Genomic DNA, 23,715 nt, shown 5'->3' with positions numbered 1-23,715 from the left:
TGGCTCAGGCTCATCTTATTACCATCCCTTTTGTTCTCCAGGCTCATCAAGCCCTCTTTCGATTTACTCCTATTTCTTCACCAAATTGGTTCTTCCCTTCAACGTTCATGCCTGGGGTCTACATTTTCTGACTAAAGTGATTTTGCACATGTATGCAGATTCTTTGTTTATTTTCCTTTAACTCTCAGAGACCAATCTTTTTTTTTTTTTTTTTTTTCCTTCTTAATTCTAGGTTCTTGGAGCCAGGTGGGGCAGCAGTCAACTGGTTCCAGTTATCGCTTCCAGTGCTCTAAAGGATCTGATCTTTACTCGGTCTATGAGGAGCCATGCATACAAGTTCACTCAGAGGGCATGATTAACGTGCTAGGATCACACAGGTGCTGCCAGCCCCAGAACACCGGAGCTGCCCAGCTCTGGGGGCTGGATCACCTACAGCACACACTGGACACACCGAAGTATTCAGAGGCTCTTTGCTGTTTCCATTTGATGAATCTTTATCCCACACCCACTTTATGCTGTATACTGTACTTAGGCACTGGGGACACTGTACAGCTTCAAATGACACTCTGTCCCTGACCTTGTACAGGATTGTCTGCAGGGGATAACGGCAGTCCCTAAGTAATTTCTTACCCAGAGTCCAGTACGCATTTTGTCAGAGAAACAGCAGAACACATGGTAGGTAAGGACCCTGAGCGCCCCCTACGTCATAGCCTCTCACTCTTCAGTGAGCCAATGAATTGCTCGGAGATCCTGAGAGTATGTGGAGTCTGATTCAGTAGATCTGGGTGGGGCTGGAGCATCAGAGTCCATATTTCTAATAAGCTCCCTGGTGAAGTTGTGCTGCAGGCCCATGGTCCACACACTGAGTACCAAGGTTCTAAACCAGTGGTTCTCAGTGCTGACTGTACATTAGAACCACCCAGGGGAGCTTTTCAAAAAAATACCAAGCTGTGAGCCCTGCCCAAATCCAATAAATCGGAATCTGGGTCCTAACAAAAACATGTACACAAAGGTTTATAGCAGCATTATTCATAATAGCTAAAAAACAGAAAAATCCAAATACCCACCAACTGATGAAAGGATAAAAAAGGGTAAAAAGAATGTGGAATATCCACACAATGGAATATTATTCAGCCATAAAGAAGGATGAAGCATGGACACCTGCTACGAAATGGATGAGCCTTGAAAACATTATGCTAAGTGGGGAGAAGCCAGACATGAAAGGCCACATATTGTATGATTCTTTGTGTATGAAATGCTTGGAATAGAGAAATCTTTACAGACGGAAAGTAATTAATGGCTGCAGGGAGGGGAAAACAGGGAATGACTGGATGGGTACTAGTGATAAAAAATGTTTTGGGATTAGATGGCAGCAACAGTGGCACAACTCTGAACACATGAAACTCACTGAGGTGTGCACTGTAATGTCTGCCAAAAGAAACTGATACTTTTGAAAATCAACTGCCACAGAGTAGTTCTCAAATTTTGATATGCTCTCGAAATACCTGGAAGGCTCATGAAAATACAGATTGCTGAGTCCCATCCCAGGTCTGGACCAGGGGTCAGGTACCCAGGTACTATGGCTGCTGGCCTGGGCCCTCACTTCAAGACCCTCAGCCATAGACCATTCAGACTACCAAGGTCACACAATATGATCAAATATTTAAGGACTTTTTAAAGACTGTAAACTTCCAGGGCAAATACCATGAAGCTTCTTGTCTACTTGTTAAACGTTACACATTGAACAAGAAGCATTCCTTTCTATCTTTGATGAGTTTTGTAGAGAAAAATAGTTTCAAATAGTTACGTACTGATGAATGAGAGGTTTGGATTCTCATATCATAACTCTGAAATCAAGCTTGATGGACACTTCCAGAGAAAAGAAAATCTGCTTTTACATATCCGAGCTGGGGTCCTTGCTCAATATCAGTGATCTCTAGAGATAATCATGGATTACTCTGCATTCAACATAATCCACTGAGACTTACAAATAGCTTCAGGTTCAGATACTCATTTTTTTAATATAATAGCCACCAAAAAATAATAATATTGTATCTCCTTTTAATATCACTCCTGTATGAAAAGGTTAAGCAATAAAAGCACAAAAGGATCTGGGAGACACATCCTTGGCCACCATTAACAATACTGCTTTTCTATCTAACATGAACTTAATGATGGTTCTTATTTAAAAAAAAATACTTTGATCACATTCAGTTGTATACAGCATTTACAAAAGCCCTAGAAATGTAAAGGGTTGTAAGAGGACTGTGTAAATGGAAAGATAAATGAAGGATAAAAAGGGATCTCAAATATCCTTTTTTTATGAATATTTGTTGCCTTTTCCCCACCTGCCTTTTCCCCAATGTTTCTTTACCCCTAAGCATAGTCATGAATGTAATCCTAAATTCTCACTTTAGCAAATTCTTCTTAAACTTTATTCTTACAACAAAATAACAAGTTATCAAAAGAAAAATGAAACTCTTTCAAGATAGAATTTAAACCATAAGTACTGGGGCATTCCACAGTTTCTAGATTCGTTTGGCAGCCCCTGTGGCGCAGCGGTTTAGCGCCACCTGCAGCCTGGGGTGTGATCTTGGAGGCCCAGGATCGAGTCCCATGTCGGGCTCCCTGCATGGAGCCTGCTTCTCCCTCTGCCTATGTCTCTGCCTCTCTCTCTGTGTGTGTCTCTATGAATAAATAAATAAAAATCTTAAAAAAAAAAAAAGAATTCTAAGGATAGTATTGACTAAGAAAGCATTGTCTTAGCACTGTCTTAGCATTGTCTTAATTTCCTTTGGAGACATTAAATGTTCACAATCTTCCACCATTCATACCTCAGCTATTCAGTCAAATGCAGGGAAATGTTAGCAAATTCAACTGAGAAGAATTGAACTGGCGTTATTAACTAACACTTCGTATTCTTTTACTTTCAAACGGGAGTCTTCTCAACAACAAAAGATCCATCCTTAACTTGTATCATGACACATATTCAATTTTTATCTTCCAGACAAGATTATAAAGAAAACAAATGACAAAACATCTGACTAAATAATGCCTGACATTAGTATTGAATTTGATCTTTCCAATTATATTGTCGGCACCCGGAGGGCAGGACAAATGTTTTTGTTTTGTTTTTGTTTGTTTTTTTTGTTTTTTGGTAGTTCATGCAGCCCCTGCCACATATCACATGACTCCACTTTAGGAAATGTCCAGAACAGGCAACATGAATGAGCAGATGAGTGGTTGCCAAGGGCTGGGCAAAAGGAGAGTGAGGTGACTGCTACTGGATACAGAAGTCCTTTCTGGTGATGAGAAAATGTTTTGGAATGAGATACGGGTGATGGTTCCCAACAATGTGAACATACTTAATAACACTGAATCATACACTTGGAAGTGGTGAAATTAGTTTATGTTACATGAATTCTACCTTAATATTTTTAAAAAGCAGGCCAGATTGCAAAATGCCAGCCACCATTTATAATGTCCATTATTTATGTGTCCCTCATTTTCACCTACCCCCACCCTCAAGCACAAAGCTCACTAATCGTTGTGTGCAAATTAATAATAGGGAATGGAACCATCTGCTCCCTTACAAGGTCACTTGGTGCCACAGTGGTAAAGCTTTACTGGAAACTCATGAATAAGGAGAAAGCAAAATATCCAAGGCATCACCTTGCATCTCTGTTGCATTCAGATCTCTGCTAATTATTTCAAAAGATGATCATGCACAGTGATCTTTATAGTCACCTAATCAGAGTCCCGTTAAGGACTAAGCACACATTGCCTCTTCACTATTCACCAAGTTGGCCTTCCTGGGACCCCGCTCAGCTGAATTGGCTGGGGCTGTTCTCAAAAGCAAAACCCCAGGAGGAGGACTGAATACGGCCCCAGTCCAGAAAGATCAGAAGGGAGGAGACCGGAGAACCGGAAAATTCAGAGTCAGTCTGACAACAGTCTACAAGTTGAGGGAAAACAGCCCACAGTTGGCCATTCAGCAAGAGGAATGTGGGGTAACAAACAGTTCACACTACCTAGTGATCTTTTCCCTTTCAGAACACTCCAGATCCAAAAGATTGTCCCTATGTGCTACACTAGCTATGAATTTGCCCATATCCTAAAGACAGTCGTCTTCTATTTATTTTTAGCACCCCACTGTCAGATGTTTTCAGAGAATACCTCCTCCTTATAACCAACTGCTTTTTTGTGTGCAGTTAATTACACTCCCAATGACAACTATTTGAAAAATCCCAAGATAATTAAGTGCAAGAGAAACATTCCAAGCCAAAATTCTGAGCTGAGTCTGCTTGGTTGAGATGTTCTGCTCTAGACAGGAGGCACCTCTAGCCTGGAGGACTTGGGAGGCCCTGGCTGGTTAAAGGTGCATGTTAAACGTACAAACAAACGAAAAATACCTTGTGAGCTCTTCTTTAATCTTCAAGGGTTCATGTGGGTAGAATTTCACTCTAAAGCACATGGTGTATGGTGGATGAGCTGAAACATCATAAAGAAAAGGCATGAGAAAAGCAGCAAAAGACCATGGACTCCAACACACACAGGAAAGTCAGCCGTGAAGTTACAGTCTAGCCTGAGGGGGCAGGGACCAGGAGAAAGTGATTTTTCTGGAGGAAGCAGATCTTATGCTCAAGAAAACAAAGCCACAGTGACAATTAAACTTAAAAAAAAAAAAAATGCTTGACAGGACACCCAAAGCAAATGCAGGACACAGGCAACCTAGTCAGCATAACTTTCTACCTCACATTTTCTCCAGATCATAGCTTCAAATTCAAGTAACATTTTTCCTTCTGATTCTTCCCACCCCCTTGTGACAGATAAATTGCCCACTCAGGTCTGGGCCTAGTGAGATATTTTTCAGACTGTGAGGTGGAAAAATGTCACTGCACATGACTAGTTTTCCCAAAATGATGGTGCCTTTGAACTAAAATCACAATTTTAGTGATTGTGGAGTCTAGCCATGCACAGATCCTACTTTGTATATTTTTAGTATTATTTTAGTATTATCTATCTATGAGGCAGTCACTATGAAAACAAACATTTTATAACTTCCTGATTTGTATGAATCAAGATAGCACGACGCTGACTGAAGTTCTGATTGAGGTTCATGATTCTAGAATGTTCTAACTGCATCAAATATCTGGAACTCAAGGACCGGCTGAGTGGAATTGACAGGATTTCTGACACCCTTAATTATAAAAAAAAGTATTGATTTAACAATATTAACCTAATAAATGCACACAAGTGTAGTAAGAAGCATTTCAAATTTTAAATAGCATATAAAATGAACACCTTAAAATGAAAGAAATATGATAGTTAGCATTATTATTTCTATGGATCTTACATACCCACTCATGTTTTGCCCTTATCTCACTATGGCTACTTGGGATCAACTCCGAGTCTCCATCCAAATGCAAATATGAAACAGCATCCTATTCTTGCCCAATCCTCTTTCATAATAAGGAGGGGTTAAATCCCCAGCCATCTCTATAATGCCTGGGGCTATTCTGTATGTAGACAAATTCTTTATGTAGAAAGAACTACCAGCATTAAATATGAATGCATAATGAGTATAATCTAATATGGAAAACAGTTCTTAAAAATAATTTTAAAGAAAGCATCCAAATCACAGGAAAACACAGAAGCATCTTTCTGGCCTCTCAGCAGAGAAAAACCGATTACACACATACACCCCCACACACAGATGTCAGAACTCTTCCCATTCAATGCCCTACTTCTCCACCAGAAACTAACAAATTTCTTAACTGAGTTGGCTGCTCCTAACCTAACCCTGTGTTCCCCAGATGTAGGGAAACATTTTTCTGGAGCACCAGGAGAAAATAAACACCATCTATACAGCAAAGAATGAAGGAAAAAATACAAATAAGTTTCAAGTCATTCATCATTCATGATATCTAGAATTTCAGTTTTGACTCAAAATATTTACTTTTTACACATTCCCCATATTTCTTTTAATTTTTTTAGGTCACCATCTTTAAAGGATTAAACCTAATTGTTTTTTTATCACAAACCTCTGGATTGTCCTTAGTAGAAAGGTTGAGATAGTTTTTATAAGATAAGAACCACAGAGCAAAAAAATGGAAATAACATAAAAAATAAAATAAAAGGGGATTTTTATTTCTTCTTTATTAGTCTTCAAAATTAATACATGTCTAAGCATAGCCAATGAAGATGATTGGTAGATAAATAATAGTAGATAGATGGATGGATAATGGATGAATAGATAGATGGACAGATGGATGGACAGATAACAGGAGGGCAGACAGAGAGACAGATGGAAAGACAAGTAGACGAATGGATAAACCATCCCCTTTCACTTTCCTTCCCTTTGTCCTTACTGCTGCCCCTCTGTCCCTCAGGGCCCCACCTACCTTATTCCAAACTCTCCCACCACTGTCAACAACTTCATCTTATCTTTCCACCCCTTTTGCCATACTCATACAAATATATGCCAATATGATTACATATGTGAGAGATTTTTTTATAATTTAGTTTTACAAAATGAGATCACAATACATGTTTCTCTTGCTTTTCTCACTTACCTCTGCCCATTCCTCTGGCACAGCAGTCATAGATCTAACTCACTGTCTATACTAACTGCATTATAGTTCATATTATAGATACACCAGAATTTATCCCACTATTCTCTCTTAATTATCATACAGCTTGTTTCCATGTTTCTGCAATACAATTTTGTTTATATTCTTGTGCACATATCATTAAATATCCATATTTTTATTTCTAAAATTTGAATTTTGGGGTCAATAGGTATGGACAAATATTTTCAAGGGAGCTGAAAAATAAAAACCCACTGAAGGTAAGTTGGGGAAAGAAGGGTCACAGAAGATGATCCCAAACCAGAGCTGTTACTTTCTCTTCCTCCTAGTCAGTGATCTGGTTACTATGCCCTACACACATCTGTGTGGCTACAAATCAGGACTGGCAATCTGCCTAAGGAATCAGGCACTGAAACAGGAAGCTCCCGGGGCAGCCATCTTTGAACACTCTTTACTATAGGAAGCCCTTTAAAGTAGGCATCCTCTTTCCAAGCTCTGAGGCTCCACATGGAAGGCAAGGAAGCTCCCTTTCCATCAATTGAAGGAGGCTCTTAAGCAGCATTTACGGTTCTTCTGAGTCTTCTTTATAATAAACATCCTCCACCCCGTCAACTGCTCCTCATATGAAACAGTTCTGAGTGTCCTCATGATAAGTAGATTCTTGGCTCTGTTTCCTCAAGTACAGGGCCCCAGGGGTTGCCACATCCACTTGGGTGAAGAGATCATCACCAGCCTTGTTGTGGACATAACTGTCGCTCCCCCTCAAGAGCCTCATCTCAAAGCTGAGAGTTTATAATAGGCCAACGCTTTTAATCCTTTTCATATATGCTGTTGCTTAGCATATGCCTATGCTATATGCTTTTCCTATATGCTGTGACACAGAAAGTCACATCTGACATCTCCTTCCATTTTCTAGGATGTGATCATAGAAGAAATTAATAAGGTACTAGGAGTACACTCACCACTAGATCCATTATCAGAGAAGGGATGAGAGCAGGCAACAGAAAAAAACTTAGAGACACTTCAAGTCTGAAATTTTCTATCCATTTTCCTTTACCATCATATACACCCCTACTGTGTCTTTTACTCATATTGACCCAGGATCATTGACCCCATGTCATCAATAAAAAAAGAGTTTTCTGCAAGTTACAAGGAACACATGACCATGACATAGTAAATCACGTGCAACACCAAGACCTGCGCTGACCAGAAGCTCAACCTCACAGCCCAAGCCTGAAGAAGCCAATGTGGCAGTGGGCTCCTCCTTGAGAAACTCTCTTAAGATTCTGGATACAAAATTATATTACAAAGTAAATAGTAAAAAAAAAAAAAAAAAAAAAAAGTAAAAAATAAAAATAAAGAAAAAACAAAGTAAATAGTAAAGTTAAGGAATGTTTCTTGACAGAGTTGGAACAGTCTGAAAAGATAAATGATTCCCCCCCAAAAAATGTTGATCTAGTTATGGATGAGCAGACTTATGAGAGTATGGAGCCATATATCTTGTACAAATTTTTTATCCCTAGAGCTAATGACTAATAAAAGATGTATCCTATCTAACTGAATTTATGATTAAACCCAAGTTTTGAGGCAGAGAAACCAAAGAGAAAAACCATGTCCTGCCATCACATTCATCCCATCAGAACACTGGTCTAGAAGGTCCACAGTCTGAATGACTGGCAATTCTTTTGATTTAGATTTTGAAAGCCTCTGGTCCTATATCTTCAACTTCTGTCCTTCAACATGTGAAACAAATCCAGGAACTCTGGAGGTGGTTAGAATAGCTATTTCTAGAAGGAGTATTAATTCAATCAACAAATACTTATTGAGTACCTTCTAGATACTAGGTACAAGTTTAGATGGACAAATAGCAGCTATAAAAAGATAAAAACTGTGTCTTCTTGGAAGACATTCTAGTGGAATAAACTGGTATAAAATCAAAATTAACAAATGAAATATATAGGACATTTAGAAGGTCATAAATGCTACAGTCAAGAACAAAGCAGAAAGATTTTGAGGGGTAAAAAAAGACCACTCCCACCTCTGTTCCCCTTTCTCCTCACCACTATAACCAAATCCATGCAAGTGAGGTGCAATTTTCTTTACTACCTTCTAGAAAACCAAAGAAGGGAAAAAATATAGTTTAAAATGTTAAGTCATTAAACAGAAGATATGGGGAAAGTCACCACCAAACGTGTTGGCACTGGTTTGGGGTCAAAAGTCCAGCTTTGGGGCACTGGCATGCACCCATACCAACTGGGTAACTGCCTAAAAAAGTGAAACAGATAACCAGAGTTAATGGGACTCCTAAGTGCAACTCTAACTTTTTACCCAAATCCTTTTGTTCTCAGAATACAGCCTGCAGCCATGTTTCCATAGATGACATTCCTAGACACCGTGATAACAAAATGTTGATTTAGTTGTTTTGCAGAGACGCAAGGCTTCACCAAGAAACGAGCCAGAGATGGTCAGGACCACTGGCCACCTCTTTGAGCATGCACTTGAGTCCAACGGATGAACTTTTGACACGGAACAGCCTAAAACTCAACCCTTCAGTCATACTATGGATGCCACTGATGATGTAAGCAGGTAAAAAAAAAAAAAAAAAAAAAAGTACAACCCTCCCCTACTTATTATCTAATTCTGAAGTCACATAGCTCTTCTGCCCTCTACCCAGATCCTTGATCCTTTGCCTTTAAGCATTCCTGAGTCTTCCACTTTGGGGAGGCATGTATGCAGCTTGCCTTCTTGTCTCCCTGTTTGGCTGCCTCTTAAATCCTTTCCTTGCTGCATTTTTGATGTGCTAGGGATTGGCTTTGTTGTGCATTGGGCAAATGAACCTGGATTCATACACAAAAAGGACCTTCCCAGGGTCAACCTGGCAGCTGGCTGGGACGTGTGGGGAATCTCCTCATGTGTCAACTATTTGGTGCACAATCAGTAGCTAGAAACATCTGATGAAAGAGCTACCTGTGGAATAGGAAGCACATGGAGCCCACGCCCTACACTGGGACCCTACACCACAGTGTCATCGTGAACAGCCTCTGTGTGTCTTCATTAGACCAGACAGCATGGTCACCCCATGGGGGAAGACATCGTAGCCCATTTTTGCCATGGTACTAAGGCTTTGGCATCAATGATGGGGACAAATGGCATGGTAGCAACCCCAAATCCCCAGGGGATGAGTCTCTATATTTTGAGGGGAACATCCAACAGTGACCTTGAACAAGCCACCCAAAGTCTCTCTTCCCTCTTCTGGAAGAGGGGACAACACTAGGGACCACATCTTTCTTCCACAGGTGTTTGCACAGGCTCTTGGCAAGTGCACACGGCACACTGCCCTAAATTGAAGCTTTTGTTTTGTTGGGATGTTTATCCTACTCCTACTGGAAAGAGAAGGAGATGGGGAGTTGGAAATGGGAGGAGATGGAGAAGACTGAATTGAAGTCAGTAGAGAAATATTTACTCAGCTATGTAAGTGCTAAGAACAAGAATACTACTGAGGAGCAGAGGAAGGGGAAAAAAGGCAGAACTCCAGTTTAAAAATGCTTAGAGCATGTAACTCTGCTGAGAACAGCAGGTCCCTCCCTTGCAGACGTCTATTACCTGCCATACAAGGGCTGGGGAGGCAGAGGGTCTCCACAGGGCAGCTGAGTGGCCCCTTTCTGCATGGGCAGATCCTGGGGTATTATCATTTTGCTAGTTGGTTAACAGAACATGGGGAGAGGAACAGCCATTTACAAAGCAGAGACAGATTTTCTCATCTCCATTTTGAGATTCTGCCCAGAAATGGGGTTGGGGACACTTGATGATTAGCTGAGTAGGGTCCTGGGTAAAAACAAAGAAGACGGCTTTCTAGTTTTAACCAATGACCATTCTCAAATCTTTGCAAAACAAAAACAAAACAAAACAAAACAAAAATAAAGTTTTGGGGGCTTTTTTCAGAGAGAAACATCACTTAGCAGCCTTTCATAAAAGGCAGGAGTCTTCCTCCAGTTATCACACAGAGCTATAGGAAAACAAAAAACATACCTTCAGGAATATACATGTAAACGCATGATCTTTATCAGGTACACTCAGGCTAACAGCTACGAAAACTCCTACATTATTTTTTTTTATTTTTAAAAGATTTTATTTATTTATTTATTTGTTTATTTATTTATTTACCTATTTATCTATGAGAGTATGTGAGCAGGGTTGGAGGGTCATAGAAAAAATCTGAAGCTGTGACTGCAGAGCCCAACATGGGGCTCAATCCCAGGTCCCTCAGATCATGACCTGAGCTGAATCCAAGAGTCAGATGCTTAATTGACTGAGCTGCCCACTCAGGCACCCCTTCCCAAATTCCTTTAAACCCCAACTGAAGCTTAGAGACAGTGACTTCAGCAGATGTTAAACTAGTGCCTCGACCTGAACTATGTCTCTCCTGTGCCTCCTTCCTCTAGGAGTCCATGGAGGCGGGGGGATGATCCTTTTGTCAGATTTTAAGACTTGGGAGAAACATAGCAAGGAGCTTGTGGTTTCCAGGAAGACCTCAACTCTCCTGCAAATATGAGGCTTATTCTCCAAAGGGCCCCAAGCAGTCATCAGGGTTCCTCACCTTTGTAGCACAAAAGATACCATTTTTTGATTCCTAAACAAATGAACAGTGTCCCTCCCATGTCTTTTGGGGAGTGGGGTGGAGGCTTCACAGTGAAAACCAAGGGGCACACCTCACTTTGTTCATACAACCCACTATGCAGCATGCATAGTGACACCAATGTTTTTCACTGGTGCTGCTTCTTCCAAGATAAAACCACTCAGGAGCACATTCTGCACATGCGCAAAATGACACTTGGGTACCAAAAGGGCAGAGCATTACTCACTCATTCAACAAACTATAACTCTTAGGATATGTTTTAATGAGCCAGCCGGAGAACTCCTCTCATAAGGATTGCTCTATTCTTGTTGGAAATGATTATGATCATTCAGCAACAACTGTTACTATCATCATCATCAAGAGTGATAATCCCTCCATCACTCGTCTACTGAAATGACAACCAGCACCCTCCAAGATGCTACTGGCACTGTGTTGCCTCTACTTCCAAAGCAGAAAGGGTTTTTTCATTGTATTTAATTCATCCTCCTCCTGCTACAGTTCTCTTGGGTTGGAATCATACACACAGGCACACCCACCCACCCACATGCATGTAGGGGATCCCAGATCTCCAAGTTTTTACCTCACAAACACTTGTTCTGGGAATCTTCTGGCTGCCTGTGCTGTTCAGGAGAAGCTCTAATAAGGACTTTGGGATCCAACATTTCTTTTTTTTTTTTTTTTTTTTTTAATGATAGTCACACACAGAGAGAGAGAGAGAGGCAGAGACACAGGCAGAGGGAGAAGCAGGCTCCATGCACCCGGAGCCTGATGTGGGATTCGATCCCGGGTCTCCAGGATCACGCCCTGGGCCAAAGGCAGGCGCTAAACTGCTGCACCACCCAGGGATCCCGGGATCCAACATTTCTAACCCAAGTTCAGCATTTGGACAAATTGCTCTGACCAAACTGAAACCATTCAGCTTCCATTTCCCCCTTTGTAAAATGAAGATAATAATGGAACCAATTGCCTAGAGATCAGCGAACTTTCTCTGTAAGGGGCCAGAGAGTAAACACTTTTGATTTTGCAGGCCTCAAGGTCTCTGCCTCCACTACTACACTTAGCAGGTATGGTGCAAAAACAACCACAGACAAGGCATAGACCAATAGGCATGGCTGTGTTCCAAATAGGACACTGAAGTCTCATTTCATGTCATCATCACAGGTCACAAAGTCTTGTGTTTTGCTTTTTTCCCCTATCCATTTAAAACTAGGACACCTACTTCTAGCCTATTAGCCTTACAAAAAAGCGATGGCAGGCTGCTTTTGGGCCAGGGGCCATAGTTCATATATCCCAGATACAGAGCTCATGATAAGAATGAAATGAGTTAAGGACATAAGGCACTCAGAAGACTGCCTGAGACCTAAGAGTTGTTACTACTCTAGAGGGCAAAAAAGAACTTAATGCGGATGAAGGGGAGCCCTTAAACTTGACCTAGCCCTATATGAGCAGACCCCAGAGACATTGAGGGTTCCGTTCTAGACACCACAATAAAGCAAGTATCTCCATAAAGCAAGTCAGAATGAATCTTTTGGTTTCTCACTTTGCTCCCTGAGTATAGGGTAATGACTCAAGAATTTTAGGAAAGGAAAGGAAAGGAAAGGAAAGGAAAGGAAAGGAAAGGAAAGGAAAGGAAAGGAAAGGAAAGGAAAGGAAAGGAAAGGAAAGGAAAGGAAAGGAAAGGAAAGGAAAGGAAAGGAAAGGAAAGGAAAGGAAAGGAAAGGAAAGGAAAGGAAAGGAAAGGAAAGGAAAGGAAAGGAAAGGAAAGAAGAAGGAAAGAAAGAAAGAAAGAAGAAGAAAGAAAGAAAGAAAGAAAGAAGAAAGAAAGAAAGAAAGAAAGAAAGAAAGAAAGAAAGAAAGAAAGAAAGAAAGAAAGAAAGAAAGAAAGAGTGAGTTAAACAAAAATACATGAAATTGAAGGCAGGAGATCCAGGTGCTTGCTTGCTGCGGATGTTGTATAACTACACCCTCAGGAGTCATGTTGGTAGGTGTGACTCAACTAGTAATAATGATAATTATAACAGCCAAATTCAATTACTTATGTAACTTCACCCTAAAACTTTACACTATAAAATCGCATCCAAAAATGAGGCATTATAAAGGGTTTCCAACCAAAGGGAAACATGAATAAAACTGCCCACTTGACCCATGTTTGAATCACCTCTAGTACTCCTACACCAAGTATGGAATCTCTTGGTACATCAGGGTTCTCATTCAGACATTTAGACTACCAATACAAGCTGTAGTTTTGAATCATGCAGTCCATCATGAAAAAACATGGGTGCTCCTGAAGGGAAGCCCCTGGAAGTACACCCCAGTGACATATGGGAGATGCTCTTTTCCTTCTGGTTTCTTCGATACCCCATTAAATTCCCTCCTTCTAACAAGGAAGAATTCTGGGTTCTCCATAAAGCCCAAGAACCCACCACTGTACCCACTCAAAATGGCGTAAGTGTCGCTACCAACCATAACATAAGGATAAGGTTAAAAAAAATTATGAATCTGTGGCTTATCAACTCTGCATGCCATTTAAAATTGCACACCATAAAGAGTTTTTTTGTCATTACCTATTGTTACCATTATTTTTTTCCATATTGGAAAAAAAACAAAAACAAAAGAATGCAACACTAAAAACCATTTATCGGCCCAAACAGCATGAACTTTCTGATACAAGGTTCAAATACAGAAATCTTCGATGAAACATTTGTACCTGGAAGAAAAATAGTTGCTCTGCATACAGTAATAAGAGCTAGCTTCCAAAACTGTATAGAAACAATGGAATGAAGAAAACTAGAAAGAACAAAACCAGTCAAAACTAAACCACAAAAATGGGGACATACAGTTACTTGATCTATGCAATGGGTTTTGTTCAGGTGTGTGTTTTGATTTGCTTTTAAAGAACATGGTGGTTAAACATCTTTTACCTGCTCCCTAAAAGAGTATTTTGATTCTAGTCTACAAGCATTGATTGTAAATTGATTATATGCATGGATCAGGTGAAGAAATTTTCCAAACTAAACACTGGAGATAGGACTAGACAAGTATATGAATGAGGCCAATGGGATAGGTTGCCCCAAGAGGTCAGAGATGGGGTTACTATCACTATGGGTATTTTGAGAAGTAAAATATGTGAAGCTTTACTATCAGAAGCATATGATCAAGTTCCACAGAAAAAGAACACACACACAAAATGAAGAAACGAGCCACAAAGCAAGAGCATGAAAGTAACCAAAATAATAAATAGAAATATTAAAACATGTGGGAGATCTGAGTGGAGGCCACTTGGTATAGTGGGCTGGGCAGCGTTACCTGGAAATTCCTGCCCATCTAGAACATCAGAATGTCACCCTATTTGGAAATAAGGTCTTTGCAGATGTAATTAACATGAAATCATATGGGGTTAGGGTGAGCCCTACAGCCGATAACTGGTATGTTTCTAAAAGAAAGGAAAGAGAGACTTGGACATAGAGACAGAGAATTGCAGAGAGAAGGTGATGTGACGAGGAAGACAGGGATTGGAATGAAATATCTACAAGCCAAGGAAGGTATGCCAAGGACAGCCAGCAACCATCAAAAGCTGGAAGAGGCGAGGAAAGATTTTCCCCAAGAGCTTTCAGAGGGAGCATGGCCCTGCTGATACCTTGAGCTCAGACTTCTAGTCTCTACAACAGTGAGAGAATAGATTTCTGTTGTTCTAAGCCAACCAATGCGGGTAGTTTTGTTATGGCAGCCCTTGAGGAAGTTAATTACTCAGCAAGAGGAGTCCTTGGAAGAACAAAAGTGGTGGAAGGCAGACATCCAAACTGGCCTCATGAATAGGCATGGGACCCATGGTTTTTCTCCTTCTGTTCCTTACACCAGAGCAAAATCTAGGCTCCTGGTATTCTCTCAGTATGCTACAGAAGAAGATGTGTTCTCCACTGATGAAATTATTTAGCAGCAAGGGGAACTGTTCATTAAATTAGCCTCAAGGGGTGCTGGAAGGCTAAAGAATGTGACAATAACCAGGCAGAGCCATTGTAACTTCAGCGAGGGAGCACTACAGACACCAGCCAGCAACCTGACTCAACAGTGCTCTAGGGCCCAGTCGCACCAGGTATTATGCAGAAGATGGGGGTCCTCTCTACCCTGATTTGCACGCAGAAGTCATTTTCAAGCACCCCTATCCCTTCAGGGCGCTTGGCAACAGCACAGTATCTGATAAATAGAGCAAGAAGGTGATCTTAACTTCCCTGCTGGGCTAATCAGGTCCCAGCCAGGATTAAGCAGAGAACCTCTCTGGAAGTGGGTCTTCTTTCATCTAAGTCTGTATTTTTATAGTACATTCTTTTTAAAAAGATTTTATTTATTTATTCATGAGAGACACACAGAGAGAGGCAGAGACACAGGCAAGAGGGAGAGGCAGGGTCCCTGCAGGGAGCCCAATGCAGGACTTGATCCCAGGACCCAGGTTCACGACCAGAGCCAATGGCAGATACAAGACACTAAGCCATCCAGGTGGCCCTTACCTGGATGTACCTTCTTAATCTATAATGCACTTTGATTTCTCCCTTCCTCTCTCCCCTACTTTCTCTCTCCCTCTCTTTCTCAATGTTTACATAAAACTCTTTCTCTTTTTGTTTTCTCTTTATTACCAAGTGATCTAGGAAAATATATTTTACTCAGATCTTCCTAATGAGAATAACTATATAATAAAATACAACCATATACTATATTAAATATAATGTGTGTCCTCATCTCCCTCTACCCTACTCTCTTCCCCTGAGGTAAGTAGTTAGTATACACCTTTGTGGCCCTTCTCTGCACTTACATGTTCATCTCAAATAATCTGTTTATTTTCAGATAGATAGATAGATAGATAGATAGATAGATAGATAGATAGATGATAGATAGATGTTAGATATATAGATGATAGATCATCCTACATGTGGAATTTTTACTTGCTTTCTTAACTCTAAGATATATCTAATAAATCTTTCGATATCAATACTATAAGTCTGCCTTGTTCCTTTTATTTTTTTTAAGATTTTATTTATTTATTCATGAGAGACACAGAGGGAGAGAGAGAGAGGCAGAGACACAGGCAGAAGGAGAAGCAGGATCCATGCAGGGAGCCCAAAGTGGGACTTGATCCCGGGACTCCAGGATCATGCCCTGGGCCGAAGGCAGGCGCTAAACCGCTGAGCCACCCAGGGATCCCTTATTTTTTTATTTCTTTTAATATTTTATTTATTTATTCATGAGAGACACAGAAAGAAAGAGAGAGGCAGAGACACAGGCAGAGGGAGAAGCAGGCTCCACGCAGGGAGCCCGACGTTGGACTCGATCCCAGGTCTCCAGGATCAGGCCCTGGGCTGAAGGTGGCACTAAACCGCTGAGCCACCTGGGCTGCCCTGTCTTGTTCCTTTTAATGACTGTATGTATTCCACATAATTTATTTAGCCTTGTCAAAATTACAGGCTTTTTATTTCTTACAATTCTCAGTGCTATAAGCAATGCTGCAATATATATACCTTGCATAATATATACCTGGGCTTGGATAAATTTCACTTTCGATAGATTCATAGAGATGAGCTTGTTAGATCAAGAGACATAGGTTTTTTTAAAAACACATCTATACTTTTATTTCTGATTTATACTTTAAATATCCTAGACACTTTCTCTGAATTCATTCATCTCATAAATTCTGATGTTGAATACTGTTAACCATTCTAAACTAACTCATGAAGCATATCATTGCACACTGCAAAATTAAAATTCAAGAATCTCATATAGGAGGTAGTTTATTCTACATGGAGAAAAACTTAAAACTAATTAGCTGAGTCCAAATGAGTGATGGCTGATACCTTTAGAGAAAATTTAAATTCAACAACAAAAATGTAATCAAATCATCCAAATTTTTATATTACCTTCCAGCTACTTTTTTGAGCACTTCAACAAAAATGCAAGCACAAATTGTCCTTAGCATGTGAAGAAACACATACATTTTTAATTTAGAAAGATATGGCCAGATTTCCCTCCTAAATGGTTTTACCAGTTTATATGCCCCCGCTGGAGGTGTAACTCTCATCCTCATCAACTGGATATTATCAGTATTAACCATTTTCTCAGTGTAACAAAAACACCTTGTTTTAATTTACATTTTCCTTGTTGCTAATGATATTGAGCATCTGTTCATGAGTTTATTGGCCATTTATTTTTATTCCTTCTATGGGTCTTTTCACATTTTTTATTGAGTTGTTAATCTTCGGGTTTATACCATCACACTTTATATATTCTGCATATTTAGTACTTGTTATGTATTTGGCAAATGTTCTCCCATTATTTACTTTGTTTTAATTTATTTATAATTTGTCTTATACTCATTCATTCAACAAATATTTACTGAAAATCTACTCTGGGTAGTGAGCAAATATTCTTGTACATGAGTTTAATTTTTACACAAATTTGTCAGCATTTTGCTTTGTTATTTGTTTCTATTTTCCTTAGAAAGCCCTGTTTGACTCCATAATTATAAAAAATAGTCCTAAATTTTTACCTAAAACTTCTATATGTTATTAAATATATTGGGCTTTTGAATACATCTGGAATTAACTGCATATATGCTGTGAGGTAGTCTTTAGCTTTTTTTTTTTTTCTTTTTCCAAGTGGAAAAGCAGTCCAAAAAAAATCATGGCTTGAATAATCTTTCTATTTCTGATATGAAATACAATCTTCATCATAACCCATATCCTCACAAATAATGGGCCAATTTGAGATTGGGGCTTTGTTTCTTTTCCTATTCCTATGTCTATCTTAATTACTATTTGTGTCTACCATGAGGATTCGACTATTATAGCTCATATGCCTTGATTTGCTACCTAATAAAAGAAGAATCCTATCCTATCATTGTTCTTTTTTCACAGATTTACTGGCTTTTCTGGAGCATTTTCTTTTACAAATGAGCCTTAGAATCAGTTTGTTAAATGCCATAAAGAATCTCACTGACATTTTGATTTGAAAATTATTTGAATGTATATACTAATTTGCAAAGAACTGACTTTAACAATATCAAATGGAAAACATAAGAAGTCTCCATTTATTGAACTCCTTTTTTTTGTCTACAGTAACTCCACAGTAAAATTTCATAGTTTTACTTATTTAGATTTTGCATATTTCTTGTTATGTTTATGAGAAATTTAGGTTTTTCCTTGTGATTGCTATTGTGTAGGTAATAGCCCTTTTTCCCATTACATTTCAGAAATAGCTGCTGCTTGTATATAAGTATTGTTTTAGTATATTAATCCTGCATCCAAGGATAAAAGCCATTATTAATTGTAGGGAGAGGGTGGAGAAGGAAGGCAAGTAGAGAGCTTGGAGAGATCCAGAGAGGACAAAACCACATTTAAAATGCTATCTGCCACTATGAGAAGGCATCCACCACCCCTCAACACCCTAGCTTGGCTAAACAGGGTGAAGCATAAAAACAAGACAAATAAATCCCGTAGGAGTTTGGGGAAGTGTTCTGTTATGACTTTGGAGAGCACTGAAGAAATGGCCCCATACTACTTTTAAGCAGAGAAGGAGCCTTATATAGGGGACATAAGTTTTCCTGAGGCTAAAGTGAAGCACTGCACAGAAGAGGCTGAGTAACATCCACCTGTCCCAGTGGTAAATACAGAATTGCTGAGAGCCAACGAGTGAAAGACACCTGGAATGGGGATCACCAGAGGGCACAGTCTGTAGACTTGCAGGACAAGACCATGATCCGGGGCAGCAGTCTCAACAGCACATGGCCAATGTAGACTGAGAAAAGCCAAGTGGGACCAGTTACATTCAGAGAGGATGCAGTGAAGAAAGATGTCAGCAACCAAAAGCCAAATCACCTAAGACAGGCCAGGGGAAGATTCAAAGGACTGAGCACAAGAGAGATGTCATCCTTGCTGCCATGCTGATACATAAGCATCCCCTGCCTCATGATGCCAATCTGGGAATGGAGAAAAAGGAAAAGCTATTGGTATGGGAAAAAATACCCCAATATAGAAGTATGCACTTTGAAGTGATTATGATTAAATAATTAATTCACTGAGTAATTTCCTGAAAGAGATGAAATTCTAAACTGGCAGATCTTGAGTTACCCTGAAATGGCAAGATTGAACTTTTTGCCCCCAGAGGAAAGAGGCTCACTGAAAACTGAATTCAGTCATGGGGAAATAAATGTCACACTTATGCACATCTGAGTCATAATGTGTAACTTTTTAAAAATCTCTTGACTACATAGATCCTGCAAGACATGAAAGTTTTGTTCTTTTGATGCATGCCACTCATGTATACACACTAAGCTACATTCCACAGTTATGGGAATGAAGCTAAAAGCTATAGGTTATAAGTGAGAACACTCACTATTCCTACTTGGAAAACAAATTCTGAAAATCAAACATCCAAAATACGCCACTTCATTTAATACTTTGTTTGTAGACAACCTTCTATCTAAATACTCTGAAAAGGAAAAGATCAAAGGTCATTTCATTTCACAATGGACACACAATGATGGAATAGGGCAATGAGGAAGACATTTCCCTCAACACTGCCCAAATCATGTAGCCTACTTCCATTTTGACCTAGTTGACAAGAAATGATAAAAAGCTTGATTCAAAGTTTCCAATTCCAGGAAGTACTGACTAATTGTACTCACCCCACCTTTCCCACTGAATGCATAAAACCTGGACAGTAAATAATAGCAGGCAGAGTGGGAAAGGTCAATAATTCACAAGATCACTGAACTGGTGTTGAAATCTCCACATTTTCCCCTCTGGTATCCCCTGGACAGAACTCAGAGATACTGGAAAGGCATCACTATGGATGGGGAAAGCTCCAGGAGAAGCTCCTAGTTAAGGCAAAGGGGGCTCTGGCAGCAACATAGCAACAGTATGTTGCTATCATGGGCTGGAGATTTTCTTATCTGGAAATTTATCCTCTTTTCTTTGATAATCATAGAACTACTCAAGTTATGTATTTCATATCGTGTGAGTTTTGGTAATTCATGGTGTTTGAGGAATGAGCCCATTTCATCTAAGCTGTCAAGCTTACATATTCAGAGTTGTTCTGTGGGGCCTGTAGTGATAGCCTCTTTTATTCCTGATATTGGTAACTTGTGTCTTCTTTTTTCTTTATCAGTCTTACTAGAGGTTCATCACTTTCTTGATATTTTCAAAGACCAACTTTTATTATTTAATAATTTTCTGTATCATGTACTGACAAACATAGCAGCTTGGCTGAATCTCAGAGCTATTAGAGCTGATTAAAGCTGATCTCAAATGATTACATGCTATATGATTCCATTTATCTGACAATCTCAAAGGAACACAAACTATACTGACAGAACAAATCAAGGGCTGCTGGTGCTTAGGGGTGGAGGTTCATGACTACAAAATGGAGCACAAAGGGAGGTTTTTGAGGTGATGGATCTATTCTCTACCCTGATTCTACTGGAGGTTATACAAAACTATATGTTAAAATTTACAGAACTATACACCAAAATAATGTCAATTTTACTACATGTTCACTTACAGAATAAAATTTAAGTTCAGAGGAGAAATAAGACCTTGGTTTAAGAAGTTTTTCAGCTTTAAAATGTACACCCTGGGGCACATAGGTAGCTCAGTTGGCTAGGCATTCGATTCTTGATTTTGGCTCAGGTCATGATGTTGGGGTTGTGAAACTGAGCCCCACACTGGGTTCCATGCTTATCAGGGAGTCTGCTTGAGATTCTTTTTCCCTCGCCCTCTGCCCCTCCCCCATTCACATGCACTCTCTCTAGATAAACAAAATCTTTTAAAAAATAAAATAGAATGTATACCAAATTAAGGAACTGTCCAATTAATTATTCTTTCAATTAAATATTTCTTCCTTAATAAATTTGAAGTCATCATAAAAATAAGTGTGATTCTATCTATTTTCAACAAGATTTGGGGGAAACAAACACTCTCACATAATATTACTGGGAGTAAATTACTCTAAGGTCTTTAAATGGATATTTATCACTAAGAAAGGTAAAATATATACCTTTTCATCCAACAATTTCACTTCTAAAAGGAATTTCTAGTATATATGTACTTGCAAACATGCAAGAAAATATATACAAGCATGTTTATTACAGCATAATGCATAATAGCAAATTATTAGAAAATACTTTGATGTCTGTTCTATATTCATGTAATTATCAGAAAGGCATTTTTTAAAGATTTATTTATTTATTCATGAGAGACACAGACTGAGAGAGAGGCAGAGACACAGGCAGGGGGAGAAGCAGGCTCCTTGCAGGGAGCTTGATGTGGGACTTGATCCTGGATCCTGGGATCATGACCTGAGCCAAAGGCAGGAGCCCAACCACTGAGACACCCAGGCATCCCCAGAAAGGCATTTTTAAAATGATACCAATATTGATATTTTTAAAATCTCTAAAGCTATTTAAAATAGTAAGATATAAAATAATATAGAGAGATTGATTCAGTTTTGTTTATAAAGGATCTTATATATGATGGGGAAGCTTACATATATACATAAGAAATCTCAGAAGGATATGTAAAATATTGTTAAGTTATTTCTTTGTGGAGTGAGCTTGGGGATATAAGTGGAAGAGAAAAGAAATAGTTTGGGTTTTCATTTTAAATTCTTCCGAACTAAGAAAACTTATGGACGTCATTTAAAACCTGTTTTAATACATGAGGTATGAATGTCTATGTGAGGTAATGGATGTTAAATAATCTTACTGTGGTAATCATTTTGCAATAGACACATATATTAAATCATTATGTTATAGATCTTAAACTTCTACAATGCTACATGACAATTATATCTCATTAAAAGGGAAAATTTTAAATAGCAAGTAAAATGAAAATAAACTGTCTTTAAAAATACTATTAAGAAATAATACTGCCTGAAAGTCTGCCATCAAACCATTCTTCCAAGAAATTTTGCCCTCATTGGATACTCAAAGGCAATCAAAGAATTAAAGGTATACACATACCCATGAATAAACTTGCCTGGAGTTCTGCAACTATATAATTTTGATAGATTCATGGATGAGTCCCAGGAGTTGAACCCACTTTCTCTAGGTTAATAATACACAAATCTTAGTTTAAAATTTGTTCTAATTTACAGTAAAGTTAATATTTCTGGGAGATATATAGATATAGATACATATATGTACATACATATATATACATACACATATTTGTATTTATATAGGTACATATATATATATGTATATATACATACACAGAAATTCTTGATACTAAAAGACACCGTCATCAACAAAATTAGATCTGTGACCCTTAGAAAATTACATGATTTCTTGTTCAGTTATGCCCTCAAAAATATAACAGAAGACTGGGTGATGGATAAGACCTTTACCAGTTCCTAGAACCAATAAGTATACCAGTCCGGTATAGAAATGGAATTTTACATAGTTCTTCTTTCCAGATTCAGATTTCATTTGTCATTAGATTGATATTGGCTACCATTCAAATGTCAGTCTTTAAAACATTTTTACCAAACCTTATAAATTTTCAGTTGGTTGTTCAGATTTACTTCGCATGGGGACAAAGCTCATAAGCAGCAAATTCCTCACAAATTAAAAGTTTTGTCTTCCATTAAGTGCTGAAATACATCTAAGGGATAAATTTATATTTTAAAAGTGTGTATAGCCTAAGGAAAATATCGTGTGACATTTAAGAACCAAAATCAAAGGACCATTTACTATAAATAAGCTTACTGGAAAATTGTCTAAACATTTTAAAACACATAAACAAAAATATCAAAACTTAGTAGCTAAGGATAAAAGCTAGGCATCAGCAATTTTTTAAAGATTTTTTTCACTTATTTATTTTAGAGACAGAGTGTGTGTATGCACATGCACATGTATGCAACTAAGGGGAGGAGCAGAGGAAGAGAGAGAATCTCAAGCAGATTTCCCACTGAGTAAGGAGCTCAGATCATGATCTGAGCAGAAATCAAGAGTTAGACACAGGGCACCTGGGTGGCTCAGTGGTTGAGCATCTGCCTTCAGTTCAGGTTGGGATCCCAGGGTCCTGGGATCACGTCCTGCATCAGGCTTCCTGGGAGGAGCCTGCTTCTCCCTCTACCTGTATCTCTGCCTCTCTCTCTGTGTCTTTCATGAATAAATAAATAAAATCTTTAAAGAGAGAGAGAGAGATTTAATTGACTTAGCCACCCAGGTGCCCCAGCAATATCTTTAGACATACTAATTCATTCTTATTATCCTGCATATCATTCTATATAGAGCTTCCAGATACTTCTGTCCTGCTATTTCTTTTTAGATTTTTGTCCCAATTCTATTCCAGCTTCACCACAACAGACTGACCTCTCTGGACTTCGCATGACCCCTGCTGCTTCCTGTTTCAACTTTCCTGCCAGTTCCTTCAACAGCCATGGCTCCCAGCAGCCATGGGTATCAGCCTTCCCCAGAACGACCTGGCTGTCTTTCCTGCA

The 23,715-nt window shown here is 39.0% G+C and overlaps 1 protein-coding gene across 2 annotated transcripts in view; it reads right to left on the bottom strand.

Moving 5' to 3' along the window:
• The window catches only part of FRMD3 (FERM domain containing 3), a 293,422-nt gene that overhangs the window by 110,259 nt on the left and 159,448 nt on the right, over window positions 1–23,715 (bottom strand). For both annotated transcript variants that reach the window (XM_038526989.1, XM_038526988.1), the window contains exon 4: window positions 4,413–4,491. In XM_038526989.1, coding sequence (XP_038382917.1) covers window positions 4,413–4,491 — 79 coding nt within the window. The remainder of the gene's footprint in view (window positions 1–4,412; window positions 4,492–23,715) is intronic.

This window comes from Canis lupus, chromosome 1 (genome assembly GCF_011100685.1).
Source record: "Canis lupus familiaris isolate Mischka breed German Shepherd chromosome 1, alternate assembly UU_Cfam_GSD_1.0, whole genome shotgun sequence".
In the NCBI taxonomy this organism is placed as follows: domain Eukaryota; kingdom Metazoa; phylum Chordata; class Mammalia; order Carnivora; family Canidae; genus Canis; species Canis lupus.
This window is presented reverse-complemented; position numbering and strand designations above follow the sequence as displayed.